The following is a 20,804-nucleotide window of genomic DNA, read 5'->3' as shown; positions in this document are numbered from 1 at the left end:
CCAGGGCTCCCCCAGCTGAGGGGTGACCCGACACATCAGCCCGGACCTTGGGGAGAGCCCTCCTCGGGGGACAGCCACGGGTGGATCTGATTCCTTCAGAGAACGGGACGGAGCTGAGGAATCCCTGCTGCCGCTATCCCCCTGCAGCCAAGGACCGAGTCCGGGGCCGCCCCATGGCCGCCAGCCCTTCTCCGGGCATCCCATGCGCCCAGCCCGTCCTGCCGCTCCCTGGCGTGACAGGCTGGCATTCCTTGGGAATGGTGGTGCCCGCTGCCCCAGCCCCGGCGGGCTCTTACCTGCTGCAGGGGGCTGAGCTGGCTGCTGAAATTAGACGGTCGGGTCCTGTCGTGTCCTGCTCAGGGAACACCCAAAGGTGTGTGGCTGCACCCCCAAAACCCCTGTGTGGGGATCAATGAGCAATGCGGGGCAGGAGGGAAGGTTGGAGTGGTCGAGCAGCCCTGGAGAGGGCAGGGGCCAGGGCTGCAGTGCTGGGGCAGGGCACAGAGGCATTGAGCATTGTATTAATATTTGATGGGGCATCGAGTGGCAGCACCAGGGCTCAGTGGGTGGAACTGGCGCCGTTCCTGGAGATAGTGGCTTGGTGACTTCACTCCAAGCCTTGTCCTGCTCTTGGGGCCGATGGAGAATGGCCCAGGCCGGGCATGGCCCCAGGCCAAGTGCTGGGGACAGAGGAAGCATCTTGCACAGAGGCACCGAGGGCAGGTTCTGGCACTGGGGGATGTTCAGCAGAGGGTTCTGCTGCCTGGGCATTGGTTACTGGCATTCAGCCAGTTTGTGTTCTTTCCCTCCACCACCATCCATTATATATGGCTAGGATGCACTCATGGGGCTCACTTACATGTAAGAAATTCAATCGAGAGGCTGGAATAAAATTAAGAAGCAGCAGATCTAAGCCTATAAACACCGATTAGCTGGCGAGGATCCATTACAGAGTCAGCCTCTCAAGCCTCCCTGGCTCCAGTGCAGGCTGACACCCAGCTCTCATGGGCAGGATGAGCTTATGCTGCCCAGCAATAGAGGCACAGCACGAGCACCTGTTGTGCTTTGCTGTAGGAGGGGGAAATTGCTGAAAGCCCTTTGGCAGAGGGTTGTGCCAGGGCTGTTTCCCCCAGCCTGGAGAGCTCCTTCTGGGATTGCAGGTCTCCACAGAGTAAGGGTGTGGAGGGGAGGGGAGGGGAGGTCCATCCTCAGAGTCATCAGGGACTGGCTCTGCTGGACATGGTGGAAGCTTCCAGCAGCTTCTCACAGAAGCTCCATGGCCCCCCTGGCTACCAAAAACCAGGCTGTGCAAAACCAACAAACACACTGCTGAACTGCAGAAGTAGGTCCACAGCACAGGCAGCTAAGAGCCCCAAGGGGAAGGAATTCAGTTTGCTTTCTGTCACAGCTGAACCTCAGACTCCAAGGCTTCCTGGTGAAAACAGCCTCCAGCTGTACCTTGGTGGCTGCAGCAGCAGTCTTGGCTCACTTGCCAGAGCTTAGCATCCTGTACTTGACTGACATAGATCTTACACATATTCTGCTGTGATACCTGTGAAGATTCACCTCCTCAGGGAGACCAGGGCATTACCAAACCCATGAAAGTAAGGGACAAGTCTGGTGATTGCTGCTACTGCCACTATGACTGCATGGCCAGAGCCTCCTCCCACCAGGGAAGATTCTGTTCCCACCTGTATAGAAGCAAATCATTTGCTGGTCAGAATTTTAGAGAAGTTTCTTCAGACTACTCCCTTCCTGTTCCGCCTACACGCTGGATGTGAAAAAAAATCACAGAAACCTGCCACCAAATGGAGCAAAATTACTTCTGGACATCAGGACAAAGAGATCTCTGCTCAGCGACCATTAGTTATGGGCAAAAAGCACTTGGTGTGGGCCGTGAAAGAGAGACAAGTGTGTGTCTGGGGAGACTGGGGCAATGAAGTTGGCATCAGTGTGAAGGTGCACTTGTGAAGGCTCTGGGGTGTCAGAATAAAGAGAAAATACAACGATGTGTGTCCACGGGGTGAGAGGGAGAGGAAAGAAAACAGACAACTCCAAAGTGCTGTCTGGTGAAATGTCTTGTATTCCAGAGGACAACAAAGCTTTGCAGAGGTAGGGACAGCATATTTTACCTGCTCAAGCAGCCTCCCGAGGTCAGCTTTGAATTTATTACTTTGTATTCTCCCGGGGTTTCAACTATGCACTGCAGATATTCCAGGCTCTTCTCTGACAGTCATGTCAGCTGTTCCCATCCTGTAATGGCCTGCTGGACATTCAGAGAGGAAATTAAGTGAACATTAGAGGGGTGTTAGAAACAACACCTTAGGGAGAGTGACTGGACCAGGAATGGTCAGTGCTAAGCCACTTCTTCTCTTACACAAGAGACACCAAGGGGAGCAGCGCCAGGAAAGAAGAGGCACCGAGAGTGGGGAGGACGGCGAGGCGAGAGGTACGGAGAAACCGGCGACACTTGGTGAGACGCCGGGGCTCAAGGCGGAGGAAGGAAGAAGGACCGGGAGGGAGTTGTCGGTAAAAGAAGGGAGTTAAACAGGGAGGTCCCGAGCCCAGCGGAGCTCCCGGGGCCTGCCGGGGCCGCGCCCGCTCCGGCCGTGCCGCCGAGGCAGAGGTGTCGCCAAGGCCGCGGCCCGGCTTTGTTGTAGCAACGGCCGCGATGGCGGCGCGGCCGCCCCTGCCCGACTCGGTGCTGGTGCGGGTCTTGGCGCTGCTGCCGCTGCGGGACCGGCTGCGAGCGGCCAGGTAGGGTCTCCCCCGGGCGGGACCGGCCGCCTGCCGCTTCCCCGCCCTGGCGCTGACGGCCGATCGCCTCCCCGCAGGGTCTGCCGGCGGTGGCAGCAGCTGGCGCAGGACCGGCTGGTCTGGACACATGTGGATTTGAGCCCTCACCGGGTACGGGCCGCCCGTCGCCACCGCGGGGCGGGGAGAGCTCCGCTGGGGGCAGGAGGGATGGGGGGAGGCGACATCACCCCGCCGTGGACAGGGCCTGAGCCGGGAGGGGTCAGATCACCCCGCCGCAGGCAGCTGAAGGGAACGGGCGGGAACCACCCCACTGCGACAGGGGTGCCCTTCCCCACCCCACCCCCTGGAACTAGGCCCTTTCGCCCCCCAGATCAGCCGGCGCACGCTGTGGCACCTGGTGCGCCACCGCCTCCCGGACAGCCTGTGCACCCTGCGGCTGCGGGGCGCGCCTCGCTCCGGCGGCAAGCAGCGGCTCCTCTCGCCAGCACTGCTCGCTGCCCTCCAGAAGCGCTGTCCCCAGCTCCATCGGCTGTGCCTGACCGAGACCGACCTCCGCCATGTCCCGTACGAGAGCATGCCCGCTTCTGTCACCACACTGGAGCTGAGCCTCTGCGACATCCCCGATGCCTGGTTCTGCGTCCCCCCTTCGGTGCCACCCCCACAGGTACGACACCTCGCTATCCACAGCGTTCCCACCTTTTCTGACCATCATCTTCTTGACATTTCCTCACAGAACCACTTGAAGACACTGAGCCTTTGTGGCACCTACCGCATCACTGATATGGGGATCCAAGCTGCAGCTCCACACCTGGAAGAGCTTGAACGCCTGGTCCTACGGCACTGCATCATTGGTGATGCCGCCATGGTGTTCATCGGGCGCCACATGAAGCAGCTCCGACACCTGGAAATCAGCAACGCCTACTTCCTGACAAACAGGGGGCTGGTGGCTATTGTGACACTGGAGCACCTGGAGACCCTGTGCCTTGACCTCTATGATTTGGTCTCCCTTGGTACAGTTATCGCTTTGTTGCAAGTGCTGCCTCGCCTGAACCACCTCAAATTAGGTGGAACTTGCTTTGAAGATGAACTCCTCGATAAAATTCAGGAGAATTTTCCACACTGCACCATATCTCACACTCCATGACAGTCTGAAGTACAGTTCCTTCCTTAGTACACCTCAAGTGCTCTTTTTTTTTTTTTTTTTTTTTTTTCTCCTTTGGTAAAGCCTGTTTTCATATACATAGCTTTGGAACAGAATTCCTATTGGCCTTAAAATATTACATTTTTCACATAAATATGTTAAAGAGCTTGTTATGTAAACAACAAAGCTTGTTAACAAGCTTTTGGTAGGATTCCCCTCTCCATATTTTCCATGGACCAGAGGAATAGGAAAGCTGGGAAGCACACCCAGCCCTTGGGAACCTCATTGACCAAAAACTGGCTGGGGTGATGACAAGCTTAAGTTCTGTCTTCTCTTTCTCCACTGCCAAGGACTAGGCAGCAGCTTAATGAGTGCAGAATTCAAGGAGTGAAGTGAGGCACCCTTCTGTCACGGAAAAAACAGACCTGGCAGCCAAATTACCAATTCCATCTCCTTTCCTTCAAAAACCACAATTACCAATTCCATCTCCTTTCCTTCAAATTCAGATCTTCATGTCACTTTTCATACTGGTCATGAGGATTCCTGAACACCTGGTCTCAAGAGCCAGACATCCCAGGCATTGCTGGGGCTGTTGCTACCTCTGGGTTTTGCTGGTAGCATCCACATTTTCTCATCACCTCTTATTGTCTGCATTCCCATCCTCTTCCTCCCCATTCCCCAACATTCTAACACCAGATAACCACCTAAATGTTATGTTATTCTTAATTTTCAGTCTATACTTTAAAACAAATATTGTATTTATTAAAAAAAACAAAACAAAACAACTTGCAAGCTTTTAACTGTCATTTGAACCCTTGTTTTTAGAAATTGGAGGTTTTTTTAACCTGCTTCAGCATCTCTCCTGTCCCTTAGGACAGGAGCATCCCATGGGAAACGGAGCAGGACCACTAATGCCTCAGTTAAGCCTTTTCTGCCCTGTTTTCATCCCAAATACCCCCTGCTCTCCATTCAGCTGCAGCACATGCAGTAAACCTTTGGGTTTCAGATGGTCCTGGATGGCAGTGACCCTCCCTGTGGTGAAATCCTCAGTGCTGTCGAGTGGCCTTTGGGCTCTTGCCTTTTTTTTTTTTTGATCCTAAACCCAGTCTCAGGGTGGCTTCAGGGCAAATATCCACTAAAACATTCCAGTCCTGCTTTGGAAAGCACCCCAAGGTTGATGACAGTAACTAGTGCTTCATGTTTATCCCAGACAAGGAGATTAACACTGGTAGAATCAGCCCTATTAAAACCTCCAGCAGTCCCTGTTCCCGCCCTCTCTGGGATGGGGAGGGACAGTACAACAGGAAAAGGGAAAATTGAAAACAGTAAAAATCCATCAGTCAGTCAAGGCACAGTGAGATGCAACAAGAACCTCAATGTTCCGATCTTTGCAGCAGGATCTTTGCAATCCTGATGGCACAACAACAGAATTTAATATCCCAACAGTCACAAAATGCCAGTTTTCATTAACTAATTATATTTGTATAATTTATACTGTCTCTCTGGGTTAAGTTATTAATGTTTCTCTGGCCCCTAGACCTGTTTGAGGTGTTAATACCTTTCTGCCCCCTAGGTTTGTTTTCTATCGACAGATAGCTCCAGTGGTGTCCCTGGCACATAGCTTTTATAGTGGAGGGTCATGGATTTGGGTTGCTATTCTGCTGAGCATGGTGATAATGGTTTATAGGGAGTTAACAATGGTACTGGGGTTTGTTCAAATTATATATGGTTTGTTTTTCTTTGTCCTACCCAGTTTCAGTAGCCTGTTTTGGGGGTTTATTAGCAATTGCACACAGTTTTTTATGGGAGGAGGGGAAGAGGCTTCCCAGCCTTTCCTCTCCTCCTTCTCTTTTAAATCTGATATGTCATCTTTTGAGAATGTTAAGCTTCCCCTGAATGTTAAAGAGACAACTTGGTATTTTATCTGGCAGCTTGTCTAGAGTGTGGGCTGAGATGTCTGGAGGGGCTGAGGAGACCCCTGACCCAGGCAGGGACCTAAGCATGGAAAATCCTGAGTGGTGTGGGGAATAGGAGAAAATGAGCCAGACCTTGAAGGAATTCTCTGACCCCACAGCCTAGGATTTCCATGTGAACAAATTCAGAACCCAGATAAGGTGTGGAAATATTTGCAAGAGAACTGCAATGACGACTCTAAGGAGAAAAAGCTCATTGCAATAAACTGAGCCCTGGCATTTGCTTACTGCATGCTGCTAGATACTGTAGGGCAGCAGATAGAGGCAGGGGAGCAGGGAGATAAATCAGCAGCTTCCCCAGTCACTCAGACAGCAGCAGATACCCCAGACACTCCAGCTGTAGCTAAACCAGACAGTGAGCCTAAGCCAGAAACTAAACAAGACTATGAGCCTAAGCCAATGGCAGTCACTCCTACCATGGAAAAAAGCACAAAACCAATCACCTAGTGAATGATGATGATGATGCAGGGGAAGGACCCTCAAAGCCAACTCCAGTTACTGGCTCAGAATCAGAATAAATGAGTAGGGAAAGTACAGAGAACTAAGGTGTGCCTGAAGTACATAGGCTGCAAGGGGAAAGAGGACTGAGACTTCATTGTGAATAAAAGTTTCCAAAGGTCCAACTAAGCTTTTTGTCTCGGCACATTTATCTATGTGAGATGTAGCTGGAAACTTTCCCATTTAGATTTGGGTGGCAAGAGTGGCAGAACGTGACAGCACATACAGCTGAAAAGGAAAGTGTGTGACACTGGCAGGTTTTGACACAAGCAGATTTCTGGACTGCTTCCTTCTTAACACATTTCTCCATGCAAGAAGTAGATGGACATTTCAGACTGTGAGAGTGAAAGTGCATGATGCTACTGTATAGCTGAGAATGACAGTGCAATGCACCATGACTGTGTGCAGTTTCCAGGCTGCAAGGAAAAACAACTGCCACTCGACTGTGGTGCAAATAAAAGTTTGCAAACAGAAGGGAAAGTCAGTTAAGTCTTTCTATTCTGGCACATTTTCTTCGACAGCAGTGGATTTGGATCTCCATATGGGATGATTTGGAGATAACCATGGTCCCCTCCATCTCTGTCAAGTACCCAGAGCTGCTCAGCAGCTGCACCAGATGCAGCTGTGTGCCCAGAAACCAGCCCAAAGCTTCCACAGTGGGCATGGAATGAGTCAGGACACAAAGGCTTTGCTGCCCTTCTTCTTCCATGTGCAAACCCTTATTTGCACCACTCTCACACTGCAATGCAAACTCCTTCCCAATTACATGTGCTAATATATTTTTTCACTCTTGCAGAGTCCAGCCACAACATTGAAAGCTTCCAACAAAAATGTGACTCATGAAAGTGTCAGGCCCCTTCCCGGGCCCTGGCAGTCACTGGCAGTGGGTAACATACCCAAATAAAAGAGAAGAGGTGCTGAGGGGTCTCCTCTTTGCTGTTTCAAGCCAGTCAAATCACCCTCTGATCCAGTAGGACTGTTCAGGGAAAGATACCCCTAACAGGACACTGACTGACTGATCAGGCACAAGGGCTTGGCTTTCCTGGGAAACCAACAGAGAAATTAAACACTAAGGGTCAAATAAATCTCCCCACACTAAGAGTTGAGGACAACTCACCTTTTCACATGACACTTGAATTTTCTACACCTGAGGTGTCAGAATACAGACCAGAAAGCTGGAGCTACTCCTCATCTCTACTCAGTAGCCCATCATATGCACCTGAAACACTAGGCCTAGCTGGTTTCCTTCCCTTTCCATGGCTCTCTTGCCTTACCTTACGTACCATGCTGCTGCCACGACTTACCTACCCCTCCCTTGCCTTGTGGTGCCTTCCCTCCCTTCTTTGGGTGATCTTGGGGAATTTAATTGCTTTTCCTACTCTCCAGTTCTAGGGGTTAGAGCTGCTGAAGTGTTACAATGGGAATGCAAAAGCCAAGCTGTTGAGCTTTTTGTCTGAGTACCTTTAGTCTGTGAGCAGTAAGTGGAGTCAGGTTTGCTCCTGACTGAGAGACTGATGGATTCCGATGGCACACAGCTGAGAATGAACGCTGACAGCAGGGTGTGGGCGCAGCTCGATGGGTGCGTGGCAGTTCTGGCCAGCAACAGCTTTCTCAGCTGACACTTTTGTGAGCTACACTGTTGCTGATGGTTTTCAAGTTTGTAGCCGAGCTCATGAGAGAGAAAAAAATTACTAGTGCAGAGGAGTTCGTTTTGAGCATGGCGCAAACAGGAGTTTGCTCTTGGAAGGGGGAGGTCAGTGAAATCTTTCTGTCCTGACACAGTTTATTTGAGAGCAGTGACGTTTTGAACTTGGATCTGCATTTTGGGTGGTTTAGAGGTGCGTTTCCTTCTTTTGCCAAGTACACACCGCCATCGTGTGGTGTGTTTGTCAGCACTAAAAGCGCCCAGGTAAACGTGACGCCTTTTGTGTCCCAGCACGATTAGCATGGGAGCAGTTGGTGTAGGGGCTCCGTTGTGGATCCTGAATCTTCGAGACTGAAAGAATGTGATCCTGCTTATAGCTGGGAAGGAAGACGAATCGTCTCACTATTAGCTGGGCAATTTGTAGGTTGTAAAAGAAAACCAAATTCCAGCATGGTCTCCTTCTTCTCTAGAACTTTTTCTGTGAGACCAACTGCTGAATGTTCCTAGTTTTGTAACGGGACTCTGTGAGACTGCAAGGGAAAAGCTAAGGCCAGTGCTTATGTTTTGTTTTAGGACCTACAGTAGGAGAACCATCGCTGGACATGTTAAGGTTTGAAGCTGGGCTTTGGAGCGTGAAAGAATGTGATGGTACCTGCAGCTGAGAAGGAAAATTCATTAATCCAGGCTATGGTTGCTTTTCACAGCATTTAAGTTAAATGTTAAGGCAGCAACAGCTTGCTGAACCAGTGCTGGTCTGCACCTTCCCCTTGCCTCATGTAAGCCACACCAAACACACTGGTGCAATATGTAGCTTTCCTCTCAGTGCTTTCTACCATAATATTTGCTGAATCTCGGAGTCTAAAGCTAACTGGAATTGTTTCAACGTAAATCTCAAATGGGAATGTGCCAGCACAAACAGTGTTTGCTGACCTTCCCCCTCACGACCAGTAATGGGAATTTGGAAGGCAATCGTGTGGCAGTCACTCTCCTCTTGCAGCCTTTAAACTTGGCACCCAACCACGGTGCTCTGCAGGTTAACTCTCAGCCTTATGTAGCATCACAAGCTGGCAGTCTCCTGGAGCCTGAAATGTCAATTCACTGTGGGGTACAACAATGTATTGGCACAGCAGCAGTGCAGCAACATTGCACTTCTGGAGGTGCAAATCAAAGGACCAGCATGAGCTCCTGGATGGGAACTGCCGTTGATTTCCATAGGAAGGAAAGCACATAGGCCCACTACTTTAGGTGCAGAGGTGGCCCAGGGGAGGAAAAGTCCAGGCAGACCCATCAGTCCTAGCAGCTTTTGTCTGGGAAAAATCCCTGGATGTACAGGTGAATTCAGCCTTTCTGCCATGGGCTCCTAGATGAGAATGACAGTTGATTTCCACAGTAAGGAAAGCAGATAGCCCCAGTGTTTCAGGTGCACTTGAAAAGTGGCCAAGGGGAGGCCAATGCCAGCCAGACTTGTTTGTCCTGGCAGCTTTCATCTGGGAGTAATCCTTGGATATACTGAATTTTGGAGGTACAATCCAAATTTTGGCCATGGGCTCCTGGGGAATAAAAAGAAAAAAAAAAAAAAAAAAAAAAAAAAAAAAAAAAAAAAAAGAGGAATATTCTTCTCCATTGGAAGGAAAGCTCACAACCCCAGTGTTTCAGGTAAAGATGAGAGGCAATCCAGGGAAAGTCAAGGGCAGTGGGACCCATATGTCCTGGAAATTTGCCTGGGAGCAATTCTTGGTACTAAAAAGTACCACTAGTAGATTACAGCAAAACACAAAACAGTGCAGGGTATGAAGGTACCTACATTAAAGCTAGCAAAAAAAAAAATAGTAATGATTAGGAGTCAGACATAACTGGCCACTGAAATGATGAAAAAGTACACAGATTCCTTTCACTTAACCTTCAGGGGAGTAACTGTAAAGCAGGCAGCCCTGCTCATGGGACAAACTCTACACAATTCCAGAAGTATTGAAAATTTCTGCTTTGTCAAAGTGTAGCTTTTATAAAGTGAGGTGTCTGTCAGTCAGAAATCCAGTTTTACCTTCCAGATGCCAGGCCAGTCTTAACCCCATGGCACCAAAATAACTCAATAAAGAAGACCTTATCCTGGTTGAGTAATCTGACTAGTTAAGAAGCAACAGATGACAGAGATGGTATCCCAGTTTCAGCCATGGAGGCCTGGCTACAAAGGACAGCTCTTTTCCACACGAAGGAAAGCCTGGAGCTCCAGTGTCTCAGGGCAGCCGAGGCATTCCCATGGCCCTGCCTGTAATCACTCCGGAGGCTGACCCGCCCCTCATCACCCTTGGCCCTGCCTATCAATCTCTTCGAGCGGATAACTCCACATCTCAATTACTCTTAACAAGCTCTGTCGATGCATCTCCTGAGCTGATGCCACCTGTCAATCACTTTTAGTCCTGCCTGTCAATCACTGACAGGCTTATCCCAGGCTTATAGCCCTTCACAGCCCACACAGCCCTCAGGTACCCCGTAGCCATCCCACATCGCCCTCACAGCCACCGCACCACTCACAGCCCTCACACCGCAGAACCCTCGCAGTCTCCACAGCCTTCCCAGCCCTCAAAGGTCTCCTTGCCCCCACAGCCCTCTGAGTTCTCCCGGAGCGGAGATCCCGCACAGCCCTCACAATCCCCGCAGAAGCCGGCCCCGGTCTCACCCCACACGGTGCCGCGCACGCGCTCTGCGGCTCAGATCCCCGGCGCATGCGCGCTCCTCTCCCCGGGCCGCGGCCGCTCGCGGTGCCGTACCCCGGATGTGGCCCTTGCCCGGGAACATGGCGGCGCCGGGGTGGGCGGAGGGAGCGTGGTAGCGCCCGGTGCCATCCTCGCCATGGCGGACCTGGGCCGACAGCTGCACGAGTACCTCGCGCAGTCCAAGGCTGCTGCTGCCACCGGCCCCAGCGCGGCCCCCGCACCGCCGGCCGCCGGCGGCTCGCAGGAGGAGGCGGGGGACGGCGGCGGGCTGCGGGCCTGGCTGGGGGCGCTGAACCCGTTCCCGGCGGGCAGTCCCCCGGGGCACACGGTGTGGCCGTGGACGGGAGAGGAGGACCCGTGGCTGCCGGGGCTGTCGCGCTGGCAGCGGCTGGCGGGCAGCGGGCTGTGCGTGCTTCTGGCCGCGCTGTGCTTCGGGCTGGCCGGGCTGTGCGTGCCGCTGCTGCTGCTGCGCGCCCGCAAGTTCGCGCTGCTCTGGTCGCTCGGCTCGCTGTGTGCGCTGGGCGCCGCCGCGCTGCTGCGCGGGCCCGCCCGGCTGCTGCGGGAGCCCGGCCGCGGGGCGCTGCTCTACCTCGGCGCGCTGTTCGGGACGCTGTACGCCGCGCTGGGGCTGCGCAGCACCGCGCTGACCGCGCTGGGCGCCGCCGCGCAGCTCGGCATCGCCGCCGCCTCGCTCCTGGCCGCGCTGCCCGGCGGTGCCGCCGGCCTGCGCCGCCTCGCCGGGCTGCTCCGCGCCGCGCTGTGCGGCAGAGGCAAGGCGCTGCCGCTGTGAGCCCGGCTCTGCGGGAGGAGCGGCCGCGTCCCCGCGGGAGCGAGTGCCTCGCACACGGACCGAGAGCCTGGCGCTGTAGCCGGCCGACTCCGAGACGGGGGACGCCGCTTCTCTTCGCCTCCTCCGCGTCCTGTCACGGTTTCCTGGCCAGCGCCCGAGGAGCGGCAGCAGGGCTGGCAGCCCGGGGCGGCCCCGGTGGCTCGGAGCTGTAGGTGCTGTGTGCGGTGTCAGCCTGCCCGGCCTCCCCCGAGCTCGTTATTTGCCTTACCGCGCTGCCAGCTCCATAGCCACCGCTTGGCATCGCTCCACCTCTGGGTGGGGAGCTGGCAGCATCCCACTTCTACCTCCAGCTCGGGACCATGTGGCTGCTGCAGCGGCTGCGGCAGAGCGAGGGATCGGAGCCGACGCGGTGTCATTTGGACTTGCCCGTTACTGAGGAGCGGCTGAGGTGCGCAAGGCTGACGGATGCTGAAACACGAAGATGATTTAGCAAAATGCGATCGAGTCTGCGGGAGAACACTAAAAAGTTACTCTATGACCTCTTTTTGTGCGGACCCCTACACTATGAACACATACTGTTTTTGCTGTCACCTCAGACCGGTGAATATGAAGACTGTGGCCACTGAACTGCATTTCTCTCTTAAAGGCAGCTTTAAAATAACCATCCAGTAAGTGAAACAAACTTTCCTGGGGCTGCGGGTCACAAACACTGCCCATAATTGTAAGGGGAGGGAGTGTTCCTGCATGATGATGAAGAGGATGCAAAGTGCTAATGTTAGTTAAGAGAACTGGCGTTTGCAGGTACTGCTGCCTTACAGCTGCTGTAAAATACCAAATTGGGCTTTGAAAGGGTAGCTTCAGCTCCTCGAAGTTTACTTTTGTGTGTATATATTGCTCTCTGAAGTTGGGCAGGAGTTGTTTACTTGTCACAGCCTGAACTTCAAAAATAGATGTGCCAGTAACTGGAGCTCTGCTTCAGTGCAGAAGCTGAGCTGCCTTAGCAGGGTGCTGAATTCTGGCCGACAGAAGTGGCTGCTCCAGTTTGGGCTGTGCAAGCAAATGGGGCTACAGGGCCTCACCTGCACAGAGCCCCAGTGAGAATCTCACTGAGCATTTGTGCCTTGTGGAGAAAGAAAAGCCACTGCAATATTTACCTGCTGTCACTAATTAGTTTTAACATATTTACCAAATACTTTTCTGAATTAAACTGAAATTGTTAAAGGGGGTACTTAAGTGTACATAGATTGCTTTAATAAAATTGTTTGTGTCCAGTTGTCAGTATAGGCATTTCACTAATGGTCACTTTTCCCATTCAGAATGTAGATCAGAGCTATCAGAATAGCATTAAATTAGCTCTCTTGTTTTTACAGTTTCTGAGCTACAGTATATAAAATTGATTTTATTCCTAACAGCAGTGTAAAATTAAATCTGAGACAACCTCTGAACTATCAGGTAGAGCATAAGAATCTGTGTTCAGTACTGGTAAAAGAACATGACCTGATGAATACAGAATTATATTCCCATTAAATAACAGTGCCCATTTCCCAGCAATAGTGGGTCATGGTATTACAGACTGGGAAGCAGCTTCTGTCTTTTCTGCTATGCTGTTACCTTCTAAGATTTTGTAGAAAAATACATCTAATTATCAGATTTTCTTAGGATTTGTTGAGTATATGATTGTGCAATCCTTCAAAACTCCATTTAAAAAGCTGCCCGTGAAGAATATTACTTAATGCTACTATAATAGTTTAGGGAATTAATCAGTCATCACAGAAAATATAAATTTGCTATATAAATCTGGGTTTTCTCTTGTTAGGTACACTTTAACTTGGTTTGGTAGGGGACTGTGGTTTAATTAAAGCCTAAAGCTCATTCTCTAACTTACATATGTAAGTAGTAGACCTTTTTTAGCCCCTTAAACATGTATAGGGCTTGTTAAAAAGAAAAAGAAAAAAAAAAAGCACAAGCTTTCCTTTTTGCCAATGATAAAATCATTAGTATTTATCATGAAAACTTCAGGACAAATCCTAACTCCCAGACATACACCCAAAGTGCCCAAAGTCCTTCAGATAGAGCTAAAAAGCATTTTTTTTCTCAAGGGACAAACTGTGTCCTATCAGATGCATTTTAGCTGTTTCTAGTTAATTCCTTTCAGACCGTTCTGTCTCTCCTGAGCCCCATGATAAAGATTTACAGGCTCACAATCAGTTACAATTTTCAAATGTCATTTTATACACCACAAATTCAAAACCAAGTAAAAAAAGTACTTGTGACTGACTGAACCAACAGAACAACAGTTAAGCATTTGTGCTTTGATGTCTTTAAGTAAGATGGGACATCAGGACTTGAGCCATTCTTTGGTAAACCTGCCTGTGAAAAGATGCAACAGTTGCCATGGATTGCAGGAGCCTCTAGAACTAAGTCTCATCCTGATTATAACCTGAAATTCAAGGCAGGAGAGAGGGAAGCCTGGTAATGCTCTGCTTTTAATATAGGACCTTCCTGAGGGGTATCTGTAGAAAAAGTACTTACATGAAAACCTTTTCACTGAGGCTTCAGGTATTAAAGGAGCCTTTTGATAACATGGTGGCTGGAGATGATTAATATGAATGATTTATGGGGAAAACAAACTCATGGTTGTAAGCAGCTTTATTATGAAATGTGGGAAATGGGAATAACCCCTCCTCCTCATTTCCCTGCTTTAGTAAAACCAGGTAACAATATCCTAAAGAAAAAGACACTTAAAAAACTTATTATGGAAGTGATGAATTGCACTTCAGCAATTAATACACCAGACTCTGCTGAACACCCACAGCTTTAAACCATGTGTCACACAGCTGCTGTAAAACATACCAATCAAGCTGCTCAACTTTCTTTCTCAATTTCCATAAACAGATGCTGTTTTGAACAAAAAAAAGAATCCGTGGCTCTCCTAGGTGAAGTGTAATATGCCAATCTTCCCTGTGATGTCTGTCTTGCAGTCCAGGTTATGTGACTCACACTGTGTCTTTGACAACTTGTTCTAAACACTATTCCACTCTTTTCTGTTTCAGGATGGCAGACTAGCAAGCAGTGGTGATTGCCTGCCTTTTGGAATTTTAACGTCAGCACCATTGTAATCTGTAGACAGCTGTGGCTAAAGGTGAAAATGAAACTTCTCTCTATACATGATAAACCAAAAAACCAGGAATCGACTCTCAGTACTTTAAATGGCTGAGGTTTCAGGAGGTAGTACTGTTGCTCCATCTGAAACACAAGTTTGCCTAAATACAACCCTCTGTAGCAATAGGTGAGTAAAGAATCACACACTGTTGATTTTTTTTGTTAATTTTTGAGCAAATTACATTCTGTATTCATACAAAACCAATGTAACTCTTTGACAAACTGTACATATAGAAACAAGTTTCTGTCTGGAGGTGAACTGAAATCTGTGGAGATGCTCCATGTTCCACAACACTTAAAAGAAATTCCAGCTCTTGACAAAACAAGAAAGTGAGGGGAATGGGAGTGGAAAGAACAAAACAAAGCTAGCTACAATATTGCAGCTAGAGGCAAATGACTGATTTAGGAAAAGAAAGACCCTTGTTAGGAACTAATGCACATTCAGTTATCCCAGTTAAGAATCTGGGTTCGTGGCATTGCAGATGACTGAATCCAGAGTAGCAGTCTATTTAAATATTGTCCTGCAAGGACTGGGCATGACCCAGTCAAAGCCTCTCCTATCGGCCTCGTCCACCCCGGGATCCTCCTCTCCGGGACTGGCCAGAGTTCATGTTATTTCCTCTTCCCCAATTGCTGCTGCTCCTTCCTCCTCGGGAAGGGTTATTGACTCCCCCAGGGCCTCCTCCAAAGGCTTCATCCCTGTGGAATCCATCGTGGTGGTCTCCATCTAGAGAACTGGACCTCCCAGATTTTGGCGCTCTCTGTGAAGGTCCTGAATTTCCTCGTCCTGCAAAGGGAGCAAAACCAGTTAGTGGTGTAAGTTGGAGCCGAGTCCCTTCTCAGATGTGCCATTTATTGAGCTGGTTCTAGTGTGGTGTCATCATCCATAAACCAGCTGTAGCTGAGACCTGCAATTTTGTGCCTCCTCCCTCAGTACAATTTCCTTATAGAGATATAGTGTCTCCATTACAGTTCAGAAAACAGACAACAATCAAGCAATTCCTTGGGAATTAAAGGAGCTTATATTTGATGCTGTCAGCAGTCACTGAAATGAAGTCAGAATAGTGACAGCTTTTCCTCCAAACTGCCAGTTCTTGTACTTCAACACTATCTGTGGTTCTCTCTACGTTTTTATTGCAAAATATTTTTTTTAATCCTAAACAAAGACATGGCACTGTTGACAAAGTGAGGCAGTTGAGGCTGATGTTGAAGATCATGAGTAACATTACTGTTTTGTTCTATTTTTTGCTAAAAATAATGAAAAAATGCTTTATTTTACTACTAGCCAGGAACAAAAACTATTCAAGCTCTTAATGCCAGGAATAGAATTTTCTAATTCTCACATACCTTTTTGGTTTTGATATGTTTGACATGAATATTAAAAAAACCCAACCCAATTCCTTAGCCTAAAATAAGCAGTATTTTGAAAAAACTAAATCAGGTGGTAACCTTGTTTTAAGGACACATACTACAGCTACATTCAGATATTTCTGCTGCACTTTAGCAAGAGTGACTTTTGTTGACTGTGGTTCCATGTAAAACAGTCACCAAATTGTTTCACAGAAACATTCAGGAAGTTTTCAAATTACTTGACCAATACAACTGAAGGTGACACAGCTCACATATAAAAAAGTGTTGCTTATGGTTTGTTTATCAGAATTTTTGCTGTCATTCTAAACTTTCTTTAGCACATTATGAGTTAATTACCACATTTGTGCCTGGACAACAATTGTTTTGACTTTTATAAAGAATCTTATAGAGTTATCACAAACATTACTGAAGCTGGAAAAGGAATGCTTACAGATTTGATAGATGCTGGCTAAATTGAGAACTACAGCCTATGGATATGGAAGGAAAAATACTGGTAGAGAAGTTTATCAGTAAAGTTTTATTCAAAACATCTGTGAAGGAATGATAAAACCTGCTGTTAATGCCACACTGGGAATAGAGTCCATGCAGAGGAGGAGGGACATGCAGCTAACACTGAATGAGCTTTGGGACAATGGTGAGAGATGGTATTCAGTGTTCAGTGGCATCAGAGATAAACCTGTGTGGTCTAACAACAACCAATTCAGCTGCAGGCTGCCAGCTCAGGAAGCAGATGAGAAGGGTGTTTGTCACTGATCACTGCCTGACTGTGGGTAGTCAATGTGAGGACATTATAGACAATATTTACACAAGAGAACAGAAGTCCTGAGATCTGTAAGAAATAGGATCAAGAACTGGTGTGATGCTAATAGGACTGACTCCCAAAAAATGTGTTTTGTGGGTTACAGTAGCATGTGACCATTTAAAGGGAATTACAACATCAGGAACTATTAGAAAAGAATGGAGAAAGTGGAACAAATCCAAGAGATCTGTAGAAATCCATGGTTACACCACATCTTAAATAGTATGTGCAACTCCTAGTTACCCCATGTAATTTAAAAAGGATAATTTAACACTCAAAATGGCACACAGAGTAACAAGGATAGTGAAAGATACAGGACAACTTCTAGAAAGAATAAACAGAGCTCTGACTTAGAGAAGAGCTGGTTCAGGTTAGAAGTGGTGGAGTTCAGTGCAGTCAGAGGTGGCATTAAGTAATAACAGGAACCAACATTTAACTTAATTACAACACAAGTCATCAAATTAAATTAGTGGATGATAAGCATAGATCAAGGGAAAAACATTTCCCCTCCTTTTTTTTTAAGCATAGTCTACTGCAATTAAGTTCTAGACATCTATCCATGGATGTTGTGTATATCAAAATATATGATTCTTAAGCAATTAGAGAAGTACACAAAAGGTAACTAGAAAGCCATTAAATATAAAAATAATATTTTAGTAAGTCAGATCTTCAGAGGTTTAGAGAGCACTTCAGGGATGTATCCCTCCAGACTCAATGTTCTCGTATTTGAGTTCAAGGATAGCATCACTAGCCTTAATATTAATAAACAACTTCTGAAAATGAGGGAATATTGCTCTTTAATGCACTTTCCAGCTGGAGTAACAGGGAACCAAAAACCAACTACTTCTGAACAAGGCAGTAAAGAAGGGGATTCTGCAATGCTGAAGACAAGATTTGGATTTGATGTTTGAAAATCCCTCTCTTCTTTATGTTCTTGTAAGACTGGACTTTAACTTTCCAGCTGGTAAAATCAGATATTAACCAGCTCAGCTTTATCCTCTCTGAAGAGAGAAGTTCTGGATAAACTTATTGCTGAAAACACATGCCAGTGTTACTTCTGGATTCCAATCAAAGAGGCTTTTTACCTTTGCCCCTCTCCTCTGGAGGTCCACCTGGAGCATCCATGTCTCTGTGGTCAGTGGTTCCCGGTCCATCATGCCAGGGGCGTTTCCGTGGTGGCAGTGAGGCCATGTCCATGCCCTGGAGTGAAGAGGAACGTTCTCTGTTGGCTGGAGAGTGCCCATCATGAGGAGGGTGGTCTGGACGAGGACCTGTGCACAAAAACACAGGATAAGTAATCTTCACTGGATCGTTATTCCTCATTTTTGAAGGCAACCACATAAATTTACAACTGTTTGGCAAACAATTTGAACTTAAAATTATGTAAGCTTCTCCTCCGTCCCATTTTTTAGTAAAAAAGCTAAAGGTAAAACAGATTTTAAAGATGATGGGAAAGAAAAGAAAAGTGTGGCAGATGTAAAGCATTCTTTCCAGTATAAAACACTTTCATGTATTTTAGAGACAATCACAGCTTCATTTATTCATGTATCATTTGTGCTTTGTTTTCCATGACATTCTGCAGCTCTGTCTTGCCCCATATGGGGTTGCCCTTAGTAACACAACTGCAAACATAAGCTGGCAGACATTGCAGTTGAAGAGACAGCAACACAGGAAAAGATTTCTGTTGGCAGTAATATACATATTTTAAAAAGCCCATGACATGTGATTCATGGGCAATACAAAACACAACTGAAAATCAAGGCTTTGAGGCCGCAATCACTTTTATTCAGTAAGACAGCTGTATTTAGAGCCAGTTAAATTCTGTATAGTTCTTTTTTCCTAAATCTAAAAGACCAAAGAACTGCATTTGGCTTTTCTCATGGTAAAATACCGGTAACAAACACAATGAGGTACAGGAAAAATAGATGATTTTTAAAATATTTTTTAAGTTATTATATTGTAGAAGTCTACAAACCTCACCAAATTTTTTACCTGGTTCTCTGTTTCCATCCCAGGGTTCTGGTTTCCGCCCTCCTTCAAAGCGTGGGAATTCATCTGGAGTAGGGAGCAAACCCTTCCGAGCTCCTGAGCAGTAAGAGAAGCAAGGGGACAGGAGTGAGAAGAGAAATTGTGTTCATGAAAATAATGTCATCTGGCCAAGAAATGCCTTTCCTTCCTCACTCTTGTATTTCTGTGCAGAGGAACATTCTCCTTACCTCTTAGAGCACCTCGACCTCGGCCCCGAGCACCATGGTCCCTTCCTCTGGAGTTTTCATCTGGAGAGTCAAAAGCATCATCTGGCCCAAAATCTTCAGGGCCAGGAAAGCCATCTCTGCCCCTGGGTCCCCGGCCCTCGTGTCTTGAGGGGCCTCCTCTTCGGAAGCTACAAGAAAGAACATGATACAAATGTGGTTTTTAGGCATAATTGAGTCAGCTTCAGTTTCATTATCAACTAATTTCTGAACTCTTTCACTTAATGCTACAGCACATACAGTCACTAGAACAAGATTTGTAGGTGGGAAAGTGCTCATTTCTGCCTTTGAGCACTTTGATAGTAAGCTTTGTAATTTTCTTCTCATATTTCCTTCCACTGATTATGTTGCCTTTTCATACAAGAGAAATATTATTAAACATACGGCATTCATTTAATGAAAAGGTGGGAAAAACAATCGATGAGTGATGATAGATACAAGGTGAGGTAAGGCAAGGAAAAGTAGGAGAGCTCCTTTACTCTGATGGTCTTACATTCCCCTTCCCTTTTTCCATTTCCATGATAAAACAAACTGAAAACACAGAAGCAATGAGAGTTGTGGCTATAAGAAAACATTACAGGATCTCATTCCTATTAAGTCTACGATCCTTCCGCCAGAAAGTTCTCCTTTTCATTCCACTCTTTGAAGTTTACAATTTTAGCAAGTGCATCTATCTAGACTGCCCTTGGAACTGTAGACACAGTGATGGCTGAACAATGCACAGTGGCATTCTGCAACCTGAAGAGCAGTTTATCCAACTGCAGTAATGAATTTTGTGTTGCACAATGTAATTGTGACCCTGAAGTTGATAACTGCTGTCTAGCAAGTACCAATGGCATCTTCAGGAATTTGGGTTCTGCACTGCATCTTAACTGAGTACAGCTCCTCCAGCACTGCACTGGGGGACTGGGACAGCTCTTCAGAGAGAATGGCTCTTCTGAGCTGTCAGTGCCATGTCAGGTAAGCCTGCAGCTGGCTGTGTGAGTAACTAGCAGCTCTGTTCCTGACATAAGCAGTTCAAACACCTGCAGTGTTTGTTTGCAAAGCACAGCCCTACTCTGTGGGGAGTGCCTGTGTCAGGCACAGCCCGGCTGAGGTGTCTGGTGGTGCAGGCACACTGGTGTCCCCACCGTGCCACCCCACACTGCTCTGCCCACCCTCAGTGACAGCACACGGTGTGGAACACTCCCTACCCAGTCTCAGGTGCCTCCCACCTCCCCACTCTTCCCAGTTCCACGCTGGCTGAACTGGAAGCACCGCAGTGTTCCCATGGTGTTGGCTGTGTGCAGCATCCCCTTCCCCAGCTCATTAACGACACAGTGCATCCTATTACAAGCAAAACTTTAGATACTTTTATTTAGAATTTTAACAACATTAACCTTTTAATTACAAATTTAAATATTTTAACAGTAGTCATAACACAATACAATATTTTTAAACTTTTACATTGTTTTTAATAAAAAACAATAGGTCTGTCTCCACCTCCCAGAAAACAAACACAATACAGAGAGGAGGCTGCTGTGCCTGTACGGTACAACAGTGGGTGGAGGAGTGCTTTGTATGGACCATGAACCATTTACATTAACCTGGACGGTTTGGGAGAACAAACTCAACAGTTTCAGGTACAAATGGTTCAAATAATCACAGAGCAATGTTGCTTAGCCTTGAAACAGCACAGTCCTCTAGAGGTTTCTTAGAGGGC

The 20,804-nt window shown here is 47.7% G+C and overlaps 3 protein-coding genes across 3 annotated transcripts in view; 2 read left to right on the top strand and 1 right to left on the bottom strand.

Moving 5' to 3' along the window:
- Nucleotides 1-2,662: 2,662 nt before the first annotated feature.
- FBXL12 (F-box and leucine rich repeat protein 12) lies at nucleotides 2,663-3,962 on the top strand. Its single transcript, XM_066326483.1, has 3 exons — nucleotides 2,663-2,757; nucleotides 2,835-2,907; nucleotides 3,128-3,962. Exons 1-3 carry the CDS (start codon nucleotides 2,672-2,674, stop codon nucleotides 3,899-3,901), a joined length of 933 nt encoding a protein of 310 aa, XP_066182580.1. The 5' UTR covers nucleotides 2,663-2,671; the 3' UTR covers nucleotides 3,902-3,962.
- Nucleotides 3,963-10,753: 6,791 nt separating this feature from the next.
- SFT2D3 (SFT2 domain containing 3) lies at nucleotides 10,754-14,831 on the top strand. Its single transcript, XM_066326067.1, has 2 exons — nucleotides 10,754-12,186; nucleotides 14,572-14,831. The coding sequence occupies exon 1, from the start codon at nucleotides 10,865-10,867 to the stop codon at nucleotides 11,516-11,518; it is 654 nt and encodes a 217-aa protein (XP_066182164.1). The 5' UTR covers nucleotides 10,754-10,864; the 3' UTR covers nucleotides 11,519-12,186; nucleotides 14,572-14,831.
- Nucleotides 14,158-20,804, bottom strand: part of WDR33 (WD repeat domain 33) — a 66,482-nt gene continuing 59,835 nt past the window's right edge. The window contains exons 20-23 of the mRNA XM_066326066.1: nucleotides 19,067-19,233; nucleotides 18,843-18,935; nucleotides 17,936-18,121; nucleotides 14,158-15,467 (exon numbers count right to left, since the gene is read on the bottom strand). Of these exons, the coding sequence (XP_066182163.1) occupies nucleotides 15,238-15,467; nucleotides 17,936-18,121; nucleotides 18,843-18,935; nucleotides 19,067-19,233 (676 nt within the window). The 3' untranslated portion in view covers nucleotides 14,158-15,237. The remainder of the gene's footprint in view (nucleotides 15,468-17,935; nucleotides 18,122-18,842; nucleotides 18,936-19,066; nucleotides 19,234-20,804) is intronic.

The sequence above is a fragment of the Sylvia atricapilla genome, chromosome 10 (genome assembly GCF_009819655.1).
Source record: "Sylvia atricapilla isolate bSylAtr1 chromosome 10, bSylAtr1.pri, whole genome shotgun sequence".
NCBI classification, from domain to species: Eukaryota; Metazoa; Chordata; class Aves; order Passeriformes; family Sylviidae; genus Sylvia; species Sylvia atricapilla.
Note: the sequence above shows the minus strand (reverse complement) of the source record. Positions and strands in the feature narration are given on the sequence as shown.

What these genes read in the sequence shown, in the direction of transcription:
- SFT2D3 (XM_066326067.1), top strand. Translation starts at nt 10,865, where the DNA reads ATGGCGGACCTGGGCCGACAGCTGCACGAGTACCTCGCGCAGTCCAAG.
- FBXL12 (XM_066326483.1), top strand. Translation starts at nt 2,672, where the DNA reads ATGGCGGCGCGGCCGCCCCTGCCCGACTCGGTGCTGGTGCGGGTCTTG. An exon ending in GACCGGCTGCGAGCGGCCAG is followed by an intron (nt 2,758 to 2,834) that starts GTAGGGTCTCCC and finishes GCCTCCCCGCAG; the next exon opens with GGTCTGCCGGCGGTGGCAGC. An exon ending in TGGATTTGAGCCCTCACCGG is followed by an intron (nt 2,908 to 3,127) that starts GTACGGGCCGCC and finishes TTCGCCCCCCAG; the next exon opens with ATCAGCCGGCGCACGCTGTG.